The following is a 16,897-nucleotide window of genomic DNA, read 5'->3' on the forward strand; positions in this document are numbered from 1 at the left end:
TTTTGGACGTCTTTTTTTGGTCCTGTCTGAATCTGAACCAAATCTGAACCAATCATATACGTCTATGTTTGGTTCAGATTTGGTGCGGTCCAGACTGGCTTTAATTTCAACGTCCACGGACATTGATTTTTGGTCCGGTCCCGTCCAAATCTGAACCAATTATAGACGTCTTCTAAATTACATATTTTCAACTTTCATTCAGAACAAAAAAATTGCCTCATTTCAACATCCGGACAATACATATTTTTCAACGTCGGGAAAATATGCCTTTTTAACGTCCTGGAAAATATGTATTTAAAACATCTGGAAAATATGTATTTTCACCTTTCATTCAGAACTTTAATTGAACCTAACTTCAACGTCTGAAAATACATCTTTTATACGTCTTTTCAATGTCATTTAGCTTACTGGGACTATTCTAGTTTTGCAGGGTGCAGCATTTTTTGGTCTCGCCTAGGGCGGCAAAACGGCAAGGACCGGCCCTGCCTGGCACAGACGCTGCACCCCCCTCCACCCCGTCCACCCCGCACATCAGCACACTGCCATCTGCGTCCCGCACCTGTGTCCTCATTGATCGCATGGCCACAGCACTAGATCAAACAGACGGCGGAGGGGACAGCAGTACGAAGCAACTGAATCCCAGGACACGTGTTTAGGGGCAACACACTTGAGCAGAGAGGTGGCGAGGTAAGAGACACATATTTCATTTTCAGATTTAAAAAATGTCTTCCGTTCTACAGATGGATCGGGGGCAGGGGGTTTTGGGGTCTTTACGCATATGCCCAAACATTTTACCTGTGTCAAGAGCGAGTTTGTTGATGGACAGTTATTGGTGCAGGTAACCAGCTGCTGTCAGTCCGCGGCAAGGTTTACAGGCTGGATGAGCTAAGCTCCTGCAAAGTGACAGTCAGACCGACAGTCCTCTCCTAGTCTCCAACTAACTCCTGTCTTCCTCCACTGCCTCACAGTACATGAGCCAACAAACTTCCACTCCGTTCGAAGTTACTTGTACAGTATATGGTCTTTGTTTCCTCTCTTCCAACACAGACTCAAAGACCCAGAGCCAACAGTTCTGCCTGTTTTTTTAGATCCAGAGCTAGCACCCATCTAACACCCATCTAGCTTGGACACTCCTCCCCTACCTGCCTTCCAGACGCAAAGCATCATGGAAGCTATTTTATCGCTTATTTGTAAAATATATATATATATCCGGGCAATTTGGATAACTAGGGCCACCACTAACAACTTGTTGTGGAGTTGTGGAGACAAGCTGAGGAACATTCCTTTAAGGAAAACCTAAAAACAATGTAAGTTTTATTAGTCATATGTATGGGATACACATGGTATACACCGTCCAACTAAATGCTTACTTGCAGGTTCCTTCTCGACAATGCAATAACAATAAGAAATAATAAAACATAAGAATACAAAAATAAAGTAAATGGCTCAGTAGAATAGTATAAACATTTTAGCATAAGTATAATACAGGAAGGCACCATTTATAGACCAATATTTACACATGTATTGGGGAAGGGGGGATGGGGGGCAGTGTATAAACTGAGCAGTAAAATAAGAGTCTGGTAGCAGTAGCTGTGATGTGTGTGTAGTATTAATGTATTGTAGTGTGTGTGTGTGTGTGTGTGTGTGTGTGTGTGTGTGTGTGTGTGTGTGTGTGTGTGTGTGTGTATGTCTGTGTGGGTGTGTGTATGAGTGAGTGCTTGTGTGCAGAAAATCTAAGCAGGTGGTCAGTCCAGTTCAAGTGTTCAGCAGTCTGACAGCTTGTAGATAGAAACTGTCTCTGAGCCTGTTGGTATCAGACTTCATGCAGCTCGTGGCTGGGGTGTGTGGGATCCTTGATGATGCTGCGCGACTTCCTCAGGTACCGTTTCGAGTAGATGTCCTGGATGGGTGGCAGCACGGTCCCAGTGATGTACTGAGCCATCTTCACTGCTGGAGGGTCTTGCGGTCGTGGACATATTTAGCAGATGTTATTGGGGGTGTAGTGAAATACTTGTGTTCTTAGCACCAACAGTGCAGTAATATCTAACAATACACAACAATACACACAAATCTAAAAATAAAATAATGGAATTATTAGGACGAGCAATGTCGGAGTCCGGAGTGTAAATATATATATATATATATATATATATATATATATATATATATATATATATATATATGCATGTGTATGTGGATAGAATATGTAGTATATCTGAAGAATACGTAGGATAGGGTAGTTAAAAAAATGTATGCGCACATGACTGTAAGTCGCTTTGGATAAAAGCGTCTGCTAAATGGCATACTATTATATTAGTATATGTACAGCAATAGTTGAATAGGATGGCCTTGACTAGAATACGGTATATACATATGAAATGGTGTAATGGTAGAGAGTATCAAATAATGACAGAACAATTACCTATTATTTTTTACCTTTGGATGGTCTTTCAAAAGTTGGTCAGAACACATACATAGCTTTCTTCTGTTCTTCTGCTTAATTTACCACTGACATATGGAATCAGTATAAAACCCTCACAAAGAGCTAAATAAATATGAGCAGATTATCCACCCTATTATCCTCCCCCAGTCCTCCCACCCTGAACCCCCCAAGTGTTCCGTAGTAGAAAGCAATGTCTCTCACTTAACACATGGATCCAGACGCTCCCTATGAGCGAGACTCGGGCTGTTCTGTTTATTAATGATGGAATTTGGAATGTTGGCACAGCGCAGAATCAGCCCGCAAATTAGCCCAGGCATATTTAATCCAGAAGTTTCTTATCAAATGTGACACCTGCATCTCCAAATGGCACTTCCGCCTTCATTGGCATGTATTTGGGTGAGCGGGCTCCAAGGTGCTTTGTGGAGATTAAGAGGGAGAAAGACAGGGAGCGAGAGAATCAACGCTTATTTTATTTTATCCTTTAGCAGGTCTGGACTGAATCCAAAGGAGTTTTTGTCCTGTTGTTGTAATTAGAAAGGCTTTTAAGTGATAACACAGCTTCTGAGGAATATGAATATGGAAAGAGTGCGGCAGAGCTGCATGAACCCGTCCGCACTCACTCCATGTTTGGCGAACGCAAAAATGTTTGAACAACAGATGGCTGTTTCATGGGGGGGAGAAAAACTTGAAGGAAGGCAAACATTTACTTTAGGAAAAATTCAACACTTTTGATTGAAGTTATTCTGAGCTACTGTTTGAATGAGTGTCATGTGTGAGGCATTCATGCCGGGAAATTTCTGACAGGTATCCACCTAATTTCCATGGAAGAGTGTGCAATTAATTAAGTCACATGACATGATGCTCAACCAGCACTCCGCATGGTGCCTGACAGGTGTATGATGCTAGCTTCGACTTTGTAAATTGAGTCCTAGCAGACATGATTCCTTGTCACTTAAAAGCTAGTATAAAAATGTACGGCGGATGTAAGGGAAATTCTTAAAAGCGGGCTGCTGATAGCTACTACCACAGCTCACATATTCAGTGGTGCTAATCAGAGACGGGCTTTTCCTGTCTCATCCCCCTGCCAACCAAAGCTCATAAATAACTAGGAGATGCAGAGCAGACTGCAGGGATGATGATGCCATATGATGGACATTTCATGTAAATGTTGTTCTTATTTGGCAGGCAGGCAGTATGATCTCTGCTCTGATCATTTACTCTCAGGGGTGTCGGTATACTGAACTATACTTCTCTGGGGCCACGGTTAGTGTATAAGCCCTGGCTCCTGCTTGATTACAGCAAAAACGTAGCCCTGGCTCTAAGTCCTTGGTTAGTGTAACCAGTAACACTATGATCACATTGAGGCACAAGTGGCACACATAAATCATGATGTTCGTGGAAATATAACCCTTATGTTTTTGTTTTTCATATTTTAAACAGAAGAGGTGGTATTGTAGCATATTCATGCATACATATGTTTTATGGCGTTTAAAAATGAGCTATTTTGAGGTAAAGAGCAATGATCTGGAACACTCAAAAGAGGGATATGCATGATGTATAATAAAAGACAAAGCGCAGCATCCTTAATAGTCTATTGACGCACCCGTGCATCAATCTAAGTAACATAATACAAAAATCCCCATCAAAGTCTGTCAGTTTAAGCTAAAGTCTGAAGGTAACCCATACAAACGAATGGAAGTATGGAGGTAGTTTTGTGCCTGAGCTTTCTTGTATCTCCTAGATATAGGACAGACACTTCAAAACCTTATTCCTAATGATTTCTTTTTTTACTCTCTTTTCTGCCATTTATGAACGTGTTATTCAATGCATTTCTATGGGCTATAGTAGGTAGTAAAGGCCAAATTCAATATTTTATCAAACATACAGTATATATATATATATATATATTTATACCAAAAGCGAACCTACAATTTGAAATAAAATAGCTAAATGATCCATGGTATGACCATCTTAAAACAACTCCATATGTTAGCTTAATTACCTCCCCCCCGACTGGCTTAGACTTTTAGAGGTTATTAAAAAAGGAAAGAATGAAATACAAAGAGAAAGGCGTCCTCCTTTCCTGAAAAGCTTAAGGGATCACTCATCCTGTCCTGTCAGATACTTTCCTCCTTCTCTCCCTCCCTTCTTCCCTCCCTCCATCCAGAATGGTTGCCCATCTCTGATCTCTGTGCCAGGAGGATTCCTGTTGGGCCTGTAACTTTTCAATCCCTCTGCCAGGATCTCGGGGGCTGTTACATTTCACTCCCTCTGCCAGGATCTCTGGTGCTGTTACTTCACACTTCCTCATCAAAGTGTGGGAGTGTGATAACACAACATTAATATCAAACTTCTACAACATCCAAGATCCAATAAGACTTTCGACTGCAAAACACAGCTCCACCATATTGTATATTGACCCACTACTGCACCCACTATTTAGACCCACTTCTACCACATCCGAAATTCAACATTAAACAAAAAAACATAGCTGTACCATATTAATGTTTACCTGCACCACTGTAAAGCACAGCCTCCATATGTAATACAGCTAGAAGCTACTACAGCCTGCCATCATCCAAAACAGGAACTGTACTGATAAGCCATTACCAATTTCTTTCTTCCTGTTGTAACAGCAGACATTTTTCTGCCATTGCCCCCAGTTTCACCCTGCTGCGTCCCGACCTCACACTTCCATTACGTTCCCACAGAGCAACCAACTTCCATAAGGCTGTCACATATCCGTCAGAGAGAAGGGGGATGAGGGGGGAGACGGGAGAGAGAGATGATAAATCTAAGTGCAGCGACTGGGGCCTAGCTACCATCTAATGAACAGTCTAAACCCCCTGCCTAGTACTAACAACTGTCTATGAGCATCAGGGTCTGGGGTACGATAGGGAATTACGTTTTTTCGCCTCGTCCAGTGTTGATCAGACCAGGCTTTATGACACATCGTCAGACCTTACGAAAACTTCTAGTAGAGCTTAATAATCTCATACATTTCCTTCCTTTCCTCTGACATACCATGCAGCCGCTGACAGTCACTCAAGATAATCCAAAAGCCTTCTGACAGGATAGAGAGCATTTATAAAACACATAAATAATGCTTGCTGCCATTTTGGCACCGGGAGTCAACGGAATAAGAGATTCTGTTTCTCCATCACTGTTTGAGCGAATTCTCACAATCAAATCTGGTAACAATCCAAACACAATTCAAATAATACATTTTTTTTTGGCAATGAACCTCAACGTAAAAACGCATTTGAAAACCCCTATGGAAAGTCACATGGAAGCAGAGATTAAATTATGTGAGGCACCCTGCGACACCCTGAGGTGACTGTCAGATGGTGGTAGGGCGGCAGGTAGCTTAGTGGTTAAGAGCGTTGTGCCAGTAACCGAAAGGTCGCTGGTTCTAATCCCCGAGCTGACTAGGTGAAAAATCTGTCGATGTGTCCTTGAGCAAGGCACTTAACCCTAATTGCTCCTGTAAGTCGCTCTGGATAAGAGCGTCTGCTAAATGACTAAAATGTAAAAATGTAAAATGTGGTGCGGTCAGCCCAACGCATCACCAGGGACATACTGCCTGCCCTCCAGGACATCTACAGCACCCGGTGTCACAGGAAGGCAAAGAAGATCATCAAGGACCTCAGCCACTCGAGCCACGGTCTGTTCTCCCCTCTACCATCTAGAAGGCGGAGACAGTACAGGTGCATCAAACCTGGGACCGAGAGACTGAAAAACAGCTTCTATCTCCAGGCCATCAGACTGTTAAATAGTCACCATTAGCTGGCCTCCGCCCGGTACCCTGCCCTGAACTTTAGACAATGTTACTAGCTGCCTACCACTCGGTACTCAACCCGCTCAAATAAGCAAAGAGAAACAACAGTCCATCATTACTTTAAGAGATGAAGGTCATTCAATCCGGAAAATTTCAAGAACTTTGAACGTTTCTTCAAGTGCAGTCGCAAAAACCATCAAGCGCTATGATAAAACTGGCTCTCATGAGGACCGCCACAGGAATGGAAGACCCAGAGTTACCTATGTTGCAGAGGATAAGTTCATTAGACTTACCAGCCTCAGAAATTGCAGCCCAAATAAATGCTTCACAGAGTTGAAGTAACAGACACATCTCAACATCAACTGTTCAGAGGAGACTGCGTGAATCAGGCCTTCATGGTCGAATTGCTGCAAAGAAACCACTACTAAAGGACACCGAAAATAAGAACAGATTTGCTTGGGCCAAGAAACACGAGCAATGGACATTAGACCGGTGGAGATTTGTCCTTTGGCTGGAGTCCATATTGGAGATTTTGGTTCCAACCGCCGTGACTTTGTGAGATGTGGTGTGGGTGAACGTATTATCTCCGCATGTGTATTTAACCAGCATAGCTACCACAGCATTCTGCAGCGATACACCATCTCATCTGGTTTGGGATTAGTGGGACTATCATTTGTTTTTTAACAGGACAATGACCCAACACACCTCCAGGCTGTGTAAGGACAATTTTACCAAGAAGGAGAGTGACGGAGTGCTGCATCAGAAGACCTGGCCTCCACAATCCCCCAACCTCAACCAAATTGAGATGGTTTGGGATGAGTCGGACCGCAGATTGAAGGAAAAGCAGCCAACAAGTGCTCAGCATATGTGGGAACTCCTTCAAGACTGTTGGAAAAGTATTCCAGGTGAAACTGGTTGGGAGAATGCAAAGAGTGTGCAAAGCTGTCATCAAGGCAAAGGGTGGCTATTTGAAGAATCTCAAATATAAAATATATTTTGATTTGTTTAACACTTTTTTGGTTACTACATGATTCCATATGTGTTATTTAATAGTTTTGATGTCTTCACTATTATTCTACAATGTAGAAAATAGTAAAAATAAAGAAAAACCCTTGAATGAGTAGGTGTTCTAAAACTTCTTACCGGTAGAGTATATTTATATTCTGGACTCTGACATTGCTCGTTCTATATTTCTTAATTCCTTTCTTTAAATTTTTGGGATTTTCGTGTATTGTTTTGTATTGTTAGGTATTGCTGCACTTTTGGAGCTAGGAACATAAGCATTTTGCTACACCCGCGATAACATCTGCAAAATATGCGACCAATAAAAATGTATTTGACTTAAGAACATTTGGCATATCTCGTATTAATCTTGGAAACCCAGAACTAAAATCTTGAGTAATTGCATCAGATGCTCAATTAGGTTCTGGGGGGGAGATGTACAGTGAGGGAAAAAAGTATTTGATCCCCTGCTGATTTTGTACGTTTGCCCACTGACAAAGACATGATCAGTCTATAATTTTAATGGTAGGTTAATTTGAACAGTGAGAGATGGAATAACAACAAAAAAATCCAGAAAAACGCATGTCAAAAATGTTATAAATTGATTTGCATTTTAATGAGGGAAATAAGTAATTATTATTATATTATTATTATTATTATTATTATTATTATTATTATTATTATTATTATTAATTATAAGTATTTGACCCCTCTGCAAAACATGACTTAGTACTTGGTGGCAAAACCCTTGTTGGCAATCACAGAGGTCAGAAGTTTCTTGTAGTTGGCCACCAGGTTTGCACACATCTCAGGAGGGATTTTGTTCCACTCCTCTTTGCAGATCTTCTCCAAGTCATTAAGGTTTCGAGGCTGACGTTTGGCAACTCGAACCTTCAGCTCCCTCCACAGATTTACTATGGGATTAAGGTCTGGAGACTGGCTAGGCCACTCCAGGACCTTAATGTGCTTCTTCTTGAGCCACTCCTTTGTTGCCTTGGCCGGGTGTTTTGGGTCATTGTTATGCTGGAATACCCATCCACGACCCATTTTCAATGCCCTGGCTGAGGGAAGGAGGTTCTCACCCAAGATTTGACAGTACATGGCCCTGTCCATTGTCCCTTTGATGCGGTGCAGTTCTCCTGTCCCCTTAGCAGAAAAACACCCCCAAAGCATAATGTTTCCACCTCCATGTTTGACGGTGGGGATGGTGATCTTGGGATCATAGGCAGCATTCCTCCTCCTCCAAACACGGTGAGTTGAGTTGATGCCAAAGAGCTCAATTTTGGTCTCATCTGACCATAACACTTTCACCCAGTTCTCCTCTGAATCATTCAGATGTTCATTGGCAAACTTCAGACGGCCCTGTATATGTGCTTTCTTGAGCAGGGGGACCTTGCGGGCGCTGCAGGATTTCAGTCCTTCACGGCGTAGTGTGTTACCAATGGTTTTCGTGGTGACTATGGTCCCAGCTGCCTTGAGATTATTGACAAGATCCTCCCGTGTAGTTCTGGGCTGATTCCTCACCGTTCTCATGATCATTGCAACTCCACAAGGTGAGATCTTGCATGGAGCCCCAGGCCGAGGGAGATTGACAGTTCTTTTGTGTTTCTTCCATTTGCGAATAATCACACCAACTGTTGTCACCTTCTCACCAAGCTGCTTGGCGATGGTCTTGTAGCCGATTCCAGCCTTGTGTAGGTCTACAATCTTGTCCCTGACATCCTTGGAGAGCTCTTTGGTCTTGGCCATGGTGGAGCATTTGGAATCTGATTGATTGATTGCTTCTGTGGACAGGTGTCTTTTATACAGGTAACAAACTGAGATTAGGAGCACTCCCTTTAAGAGTGTGCTCTTAATCTCAGCTCGTTACCTGTATAAAAGACACCTGGGAGACAGAAATCTTTCTGATTGAGAGGGGGTCAAATACTTATTTCCCTCATTAAAATGCAAATCATTTTATAACATTTTTGACATGGGTTTTTCTGGATTTTTTTGTTGTTATTCTGTCTCTCACTGTTCAAATAAACCTACCATTAAAATTATAGACTGATCATTTCTTTATCAGTGGGCAAACGTACAAAATCAGCAGGGGATCAAATACTTTTTTCCCTCACTGTATGAGAAAAGATACTAACAAGACTAGTGAAGTCTCCTCCCCCCTTAAAGGGAAACGCTTATCCAAAGCATAGGCCAAATGTCCTCTCCACTTCCAAAATTCGAAAGATGTGAACACCTGTAAAATCGTGATTTGTCCAAATGGTCAATGATGAAAAAATCTGCACACTGGAACAAAATTCCTCATTAGTCGTCGCATCCCACAGTCTGTTGACAGAAGCTACATACCATCCTATGTCACGTCTGTCCACAAAATATTAATACAGTATTAGCATGTTACAGTAGCTACAATAGATCAAATAGACCAGTCAAATATCAATATTGAAAACATAATGTTCTGGAAACCCATTCACTGCCAAAACTGTAATATCTTATGTTTCACCGAGTCGTGGCTGAACAACGACATGGATAATATAGAGTTGGCTGGGTTTTCCGTGCATCGGCAAGACAGAACAGCTACCTCCGGTAAGACAAGTGGTGGTGGTCTGTGTTTATTTGTCAATAACTGCTGGTGTGCGAAATCTAATTTTAAAGAAGTCTCTAGGTTTTGCTCGCCTGAGGTAGAGTATCTCATGATAAGCTGTAGACCACACTATTTACCAAGAGAGTTTTCATCTGTATTTTTCGTAGCTGTCTATTTACCACCACAAACCGATGCTGGCACTAAAACCGCACTAAACGAGCTGTGTAAGGCCATAAGCAAACAAGAAAATGCTCATCCAGAGGCGGCACTCCTAGTGGCTGGGGACTTTAATGCAGGAAAACTTTAATCAATTTGACCTCATTTCTACCAGCATGTCACATGTACAACCAGAGGAAAAAAACTCTAGACCACCTTTACTCCACACACAGAGACGAGTACTAAGCTCTCCCTCGCCCTCCATTTGGCAAATCTGACCATAATTCTATCCTGATTCCTGCTTACAAGCAAAAACTAAAGCAGGAAATACAAGTGACTCGCTCAATACGGAGGTGGTCAGATGAAGAAGATGCTAAGATTCAGGACTGTTTTGCTAGCACAGACTGGAATATGTTCCAGGATTCATCCGATGGCATTGAGGAGTGTACCACATCAGTCACCGGCTTCATCAATAAGTGCATCGATGACGTCGTCCCCACAGTGACCGTACGCACATACCCCAACCAGAAGCCATGGATTACAGGCAACATCCGCACTGAGCTAAAGGGTAGAGCTGCCGCTTCCAAGGAGTGGGACTGTAAACCGGACGCTTATAGGAAATCCCACTTTGCCCTTCGACGAACCATCAAACAGGCAAAACGTCAATACAGGACTAAGATTGAATCCTACTACACTGGCTCTGACACTTGTCAGATGTGGAAGGGCTTGCAAACTAGTACGGAATACAAAGGGAGGCATGCATGAGAGCACCAGCTGTTCCGGACGACTGTGTGATCACGCTCTCCGTAGCCGATGTAAGTAAGACCTTTAAACAGGTCAACATTCACAAGGCCGCAGGGCCAGACGGATTACCAGGACGTGTACTCAGAGCATGCGCTGACCAACTGGCAAGTGTCTTCACAGACATTTTCAACCTGTCCCTGACCGAGTCTGTAATACCTACATGTTTCAAGCAGACCACCATAGTCCCTGTGCCCAAGAACACCAAGGTAACCTGCCTAAATGACTACCGACCCGTAGCCGAGCATGCCCCCATTCTCATCGATGGGGCTGTAGTGGAGCAGGTCGAGAGATTCAAGTTCCTTGGTGTCCACATCACCAACAAACTATCATGGTCCAAAAACACCAAGAAAGTCGTGAAGAGGCACAACGCCAATTCCCCCTCAGGAGACTGAAAGGATTTGGCATGGGTCCTCAGATCCTCAAAAGTTATACAGCTGCACCATCGAGAGCATCCTGACTGGTTGCATCCCCGCCTGGTATGGCAACTGATCAGCGTCCGACCACAAGGCGCTACAGAGGGTAGTGCGTACGGCCCAGGCCAAGCTTCCTGCCATCCAGGACCTCTATACCAGGCGGTGTCAGAGGAAGGCCCTAAAAATTGGCAAAGACTCCAGCCACCCTAGTCGGCAAGCGGTACCGGAGAGCCAAGTCTAGGTCCAAAAGGCTCCTTAACAGCTTCTACCCCCAAGCCATAAGACTGCTTAACTGCTAATCAAATGGCTACCCAGACTATTTGCATAGACCCCCCCTTTTTCTTACGCTGCTGCTACTCGCTGTTTCTTATCTACTGTATGCATATTCACTTTACCCCTACCTACATGTACATATTTCCTCAATTACCTTGACTAACCTGTACCCCCACACATTGACCTGGTACGGTCCCCCTGTATATATAGCCTCGTTACTGTTATTGTATTGTTTTCCTTTTTCTAAAAAATGTTTTTACTTTAGTTTATTTTGTCACTATTTTCTTAACTCTTAAAACGTCATTGTTGTTAAGGGCTTGTAAGTAAGCATTTCACGGTAAGGTCTACACCTGTTGTATTCGACGCATGTGACTAATCATTTTATTTTATTTTATTTTATCTACTGTGTGACAGTACTACGCACTTCCCAGCTCTAGATTATAGACCTCCGTTTTCTGTCTGATCCTCTGCCACTCCATCCAGCCTCTATCCAACCCAACCATAAAGACAGATCCTGTGGCTAAACCCAATCAATTACCGCTCCGTACGATTCATTACCAGCTTCCCTCTGAGAGCCATGATTCAGTTAATCTTTGTTGTGTTTTAATTAAGCACAATCGCAGCACACTGACTGGCTGCTGCTGTCGCTGCTGTGGCTGTGGAGTCTCCCTCAGGGTGCCCTTTCTGTTTCAACGGACTGATAATAGAATATGACATCGGTGGAGATGTTCTGTTATTCTTCACAGAATTCTTCACATGTTCTGCTCTCTCCTAAGATAACTGATAAGCTTCTCATTGCCTTAAGTCTTCATATTTTAGAAAGTATTTATAGATGAAGGATTTTGCCAAACAATGATAGCTGAAGTAAATTAATTGTTAACATTATGGCTAGAACATTTTAGGGGTGTTTAGTTCATAGAAATGTCATGTTTCTGTTTGTTGTTAATATGGAATGATTCTATAGATTAAATGTTGTTCCTTAATATACAGTTTAGAGTTGCAATTTGATGGCAAAACTCAGAAAACAACTGTAAAGGAATTGATATGTTGAATAAATGCACAACTTCTTACAATAAATGAGTGCAAATAGACAAAAATGCAAAACTATCCAAAGAATGACGGGAGGGAGAGGAAAAATAATTTTCCCAGTCAGGATGTTGGTAAGAGGCCCACAAAACGTATCACATCCTGAGCTGACCTGTTGGAAAAATATTGTCCAAGATTCAGATAGTGCAGTGCCATCGTTGAAATAAATGTCGGTCGACAGGCTTCCATTGAAATTAGGCCCCTTCAGATTGGTGTCAATTGTATAATTGTGCGGCTGGATATAACAACGAAAAGTGGCTCAACACTAACAAACAAACCCCAACCAAGGGAGGGATAATATTGGTCAGGTACTAGCCTATAGGGAAATCCCTGCTCCCTCAGTCTCCATGGGATTTGATTACTACAGTTGGTATTAAAGACAAGATGTTCTATTCTAGCATTTACTAAACCAGGAAGTCCCCTTCAGGTCAATAGACACCTTTACGAGGGAGACTTGTTCCCAATAGTACAGTGTTAGTGAAAGGACAAATAGAGTACGTACCCATGCTGTAAACAACACAATTGCTCTTGCCATCTTCTGCCGCCAGCCAGATGACGTCCTGAAGCCACCTGGGACCGCCAGTCAGAACCACGGGAACAGGCTGCTTTGGAGACATGGCGCTCTGTAGGACAGGAGAGACGGTGGTGGTACGTTAGCATTTTGCTGTCTAAAAACCTGTGATCACTCACACTCATTCATCAATCAGGCCTGTCACTCTTATGTAAAGTGAGTTTTCATAGCCTTTTTCACAGTTGACCTGAGAGTGAGATTTGAAGGATAGTGTGTGTGATGGGGAGTGTGTTATGGAGTACAGGCTGGGCCGAGGCTGCCACTCGAATCTGTCCTCCCTCCATCCATCTGTCTGAACAAAGGGATTATTGTTACGGGCTCTTCTGAATTTTCACCCTGGTGCGATCTTGTCCTTCAGGGGGCTTTGGGATCCTGAAGAGAATTCCGATGGAGAGAAGAAGAAGAAGAAGAAGAAGAAGAAGAAGAAGAAGAAGAAGAAGAAGAAGAAGAAGAAGAAGAAGAAGAAGAAGAAGAAGAAGAAGAAGAAGAAGAAGAAGAAGAAGAAGAAGAAGAAGAAGAAGAAGAAGAAGAAGAAGAAGAAGGGAGCTGCTTTAGATGTGATCTTTAGACACATTGTACCTCGCTATCGGTGCGATCGCCGTTGCTTCTTGAAGACTGGTGGGGAAGGGAAAGAATCTAAAGAATTGGTGTGCGTTTCAAAAGAGTGACCCAGGGCTACACATCACAATGCAGGGGTAAATTATGATCTTGGACTATATTTCACTTCCTGCCTAGTTCAGATATGGTATGTAATTTCTCATAAAGAGTGGTTTAATGTGCTTTTAGAGAGACAGAGAGACAGAATACCACTGCTTGACACATTATTCTCTGTCTAAATATAAGTGTTCCTAATCTGTAACATGTTGACCCTCTCCTCTGAGCTCAACAGCAATACTGGGCATCCTTGAAGTGAAATGATCTACTGTATATCAAATCTCACATACCGTAGAGACTCTGAGTGCATCCGAAATGGCACTCTATTCCCTATATAGTGCACTTCTTTTGATAAGGGAATAGTGAATGTGTATATGGAATAATGCATGCAATAAAAAAGAACACATTTAATGTATCTCTATGGAAGAGGGTGCTATTTCAGACGCAGCCTCTGCCATGGTTTAGGAACCTCATCGTTAAATGAAAATCTATATAACAACAAGTTGACTCACATTATAAGATAAACCTTATTGATTTTTGGTTTTTCTAGACTTTGGCTGACTGTTGTTCAATCTAATGTGAACTTTCAACCGTTAGATTAGGATCACAATGATTGGGTCCGGTCAGGATATCAGTTCCAATGAATCTCTGTGAGCTGCTCTATCTCTGCCTCATGTTCAGCAATAGGCTGGTATACCATCAATTACTGCTTCAAGAAGAAGGAAGAAGGGGTCTGTTCCCATACAGACCAGATCAAACCGGTTTTAAAGCTATGTTCTGGTATTCGAAAAAGAACAAAACGGTATATATCAAGAATTTAAATGATCGTTAAACACATTCCCAGATCCCAGACTGTAGTTTTAAGTGTCTAATTCTGCTGCATACATACAGCACAATAAGTAATGTCTCCTTCTGAGCCATTGTGACTGACTGTGACACACCACCAGCTGATGCACACATTTGCATGTCATTAGATGATGACATGAATCTGCAGGCAGCTGTCCACTTTAGACAATAAAGATGACCAAGATCTATCATCTCAATAATAGCCATACATAAAATGTGTGTCCCATAAGGACATTTTCTAGCAATTATTTTAACATAAGATTTGGCTATATTCAACCATGAAAGAAAGAGCTCTCTACATTTGCTCTCAGAAGTGTTTTATTTAATCATAGCATTCATCTTTCCTTAGCCTGATAGCCCAGCAGAAGATGTCTTGAAATCTGCATTTCTGCTGAATGCTGCCATTTCATTCTCCCTCATCTCCTAAGTCACCTGGTTGGCTAATTTGACAGGGATTTGTCTTAGGGCCCTGGCACAGCACCGGGCGGGGGAGCTGAGAGGCAGGGGTTGAGGCGGGTGAGTGGGGTGAGGGACACTTATCAGGCCTCAGCAGCAGCAGGGGCTTGCCACCTCATGGTCAGACTAGGCTGTTTTTTTGGAAGGAGGTCGTCCTCAACATTAGAAATGTACTGACTTCACTATGTCGTTCTAGCTTCTCACCACATATCCAGAGAAAAGTTTTGAAATTCTCTGAAAAAGTGTTCTATTTAAAACGTTTGGTCACTAGCTACCTTTGGAATTTGGATCCCGCGGACAAGATGGCTGTTCTGGAGAGCGCCAAGAACTTGAGAGGAACCAACATCTTCCTTAACGAGGACTACTCGGAAGCTGTGCGCCAGAGGTGGAAAGAACTTATCCCAGCCATAAAAGCTGCCAGAGAGTGTGGGTACATTGCTTACATCCACTACGACAGGCTAAATTGCAGTGAAAAAGTATTTGTCCCCTTTCTGATATTCTCTATTTTTGCATATTTTTTATACTGAATGTTATCAGATCTTTAACCAAAACCTAATATTAGATCAATGGAACCTGAGTAAAAATGCAAATAGCCCAGGTAGCCATGATTAGCTGTTCAGGAGTCTTATGGCTTGGGGGTAGAAGCTGTTAAGAAGCCTTTTGGACCTAGACTTGGCGCTCCGGTACCGCTTGCCATGCGGTAGCAGAGAGAAGTCTATGATTAGGGTGGCTGGAGTCTTTGACAATTTTTAGGGCCTTCCTCTGACACTGCCTGATATAGAGGTCCTGGATGGCAGGAAGCTTGGCCTCAGTGATGTACTGGGCCATACACACTACCCTCTGTAGTGCCTTGCAATCGAAGGCCGAGTAGGTTGCCATACCAGGCGGTGATGCAACCAGTCAGGATGCTCTCGATGGTGCAGCTGTATAACTTTTTGAGGATCTGAGGACCCATGCTAAATCTTTTCAGTCTCCTGAGGGGGAATAGGCTTTGTTGTGCCCTCTTCACGACTGTCTTGGTGTGTTTGGACCATGATAGTTTGTTGGTGATGTGGACACCAAGGAACTTCAAGCTCTCAACCTGTTCCACTACAGCCCCGTCAATGAGACTGCTCAGTCCTCTTTTTTTTCCTATAGTCCACAATCATCACTCAATAACTGGTTGTGCCACCTTTAACTGCAATGACTGCAACCAAATGCTTCCTGTCGTTGTTGATCAGTCTCTCACATTGCTGTGGAGGACTATGGCGAAGAGTGGGCCATCGCTGTTGGAAGAATGTTCTATGGACAGATGAGTCAAAAGTAAAACTTTTTGGACAACATGGGTCCCATTATGCCAACACCCCCCCACCCCCCAAACAGTACAGGAACTATATCATCCAGGTGTATTGATCAGATTCTTTATTTAACCCTTTTTCTCCCCATTTATGTGATATCCAATTGGTAGTTACAGTCTTGTTCCATCGCTGCAATGGGAGAGGCGAAGGTCGAGAGCCATGCATCCTCCGAAACACGACCCTGCCAAGCCGCACTGCTTCTTGACACACTGCTTGCTTAACCTGGAAGCCAGCCGCACCAATGTGTCAGAGGAAACACGGTACTACTGGCAACCGAAGTCAGCATGCATGCGCCCGGCCCGGCCCGCCACAGGACTCGCTAGAGTGCGATGGGACAAGGACATCCAGGCCGGCCAAACTCTCCCCTAACCCAGACAACGCTAGGCCAATTGTGCGCTGCCTCATGGGTCTCCCGGTCGCGGCCGGCTGTGACACAGCCTGAGATCGAACCCGGTAATGAGGAGCATCCAGACGCTGCACTTGATGCATTTATGAAATTG

At 43.1% G+C, this 16,897-nt stretch overlaps 1 protein-coding gene across 1 annotated transcript in view; it reads right to left on the reverse strand.

Annotated features, from left to right (window-relative positions):
* Window positions 1–16,897, reverse strand: part of LOC121553965 (zinc finger protein ZFPM2-like) — a 120,053-nt gene that overhangs the window by 34,963 nt on the left and 68,193 nt on the right. Inside the window, exon 5 of the mRNA XM_041867370.1 lies at window positions 13,036–13,156. Within this exon, the coding sequence (XP_041723304.1) occupies window positions 13,036–13,156 (121 nt within the window). The remainder of the gene's footprint in view (window positions 1–13,035; window positions 13,157–16,897) is intronic.

The sequence above is a fragment of the Coregonus clupeaformis genome, chromosome 38, assembly GCF_020615455.1.
Source record: "Coregonus clupeaformis isolate EN_2021a chromosome 38, ASM2061545v1, whole genome shotgun sequence".
Lineage (NCBI taxonomy): Eukaryota > Metazoa > Chordata > Actinopteri > Salmoniformes > Salmonidae > Coregonus > Coregonus clupeaformis.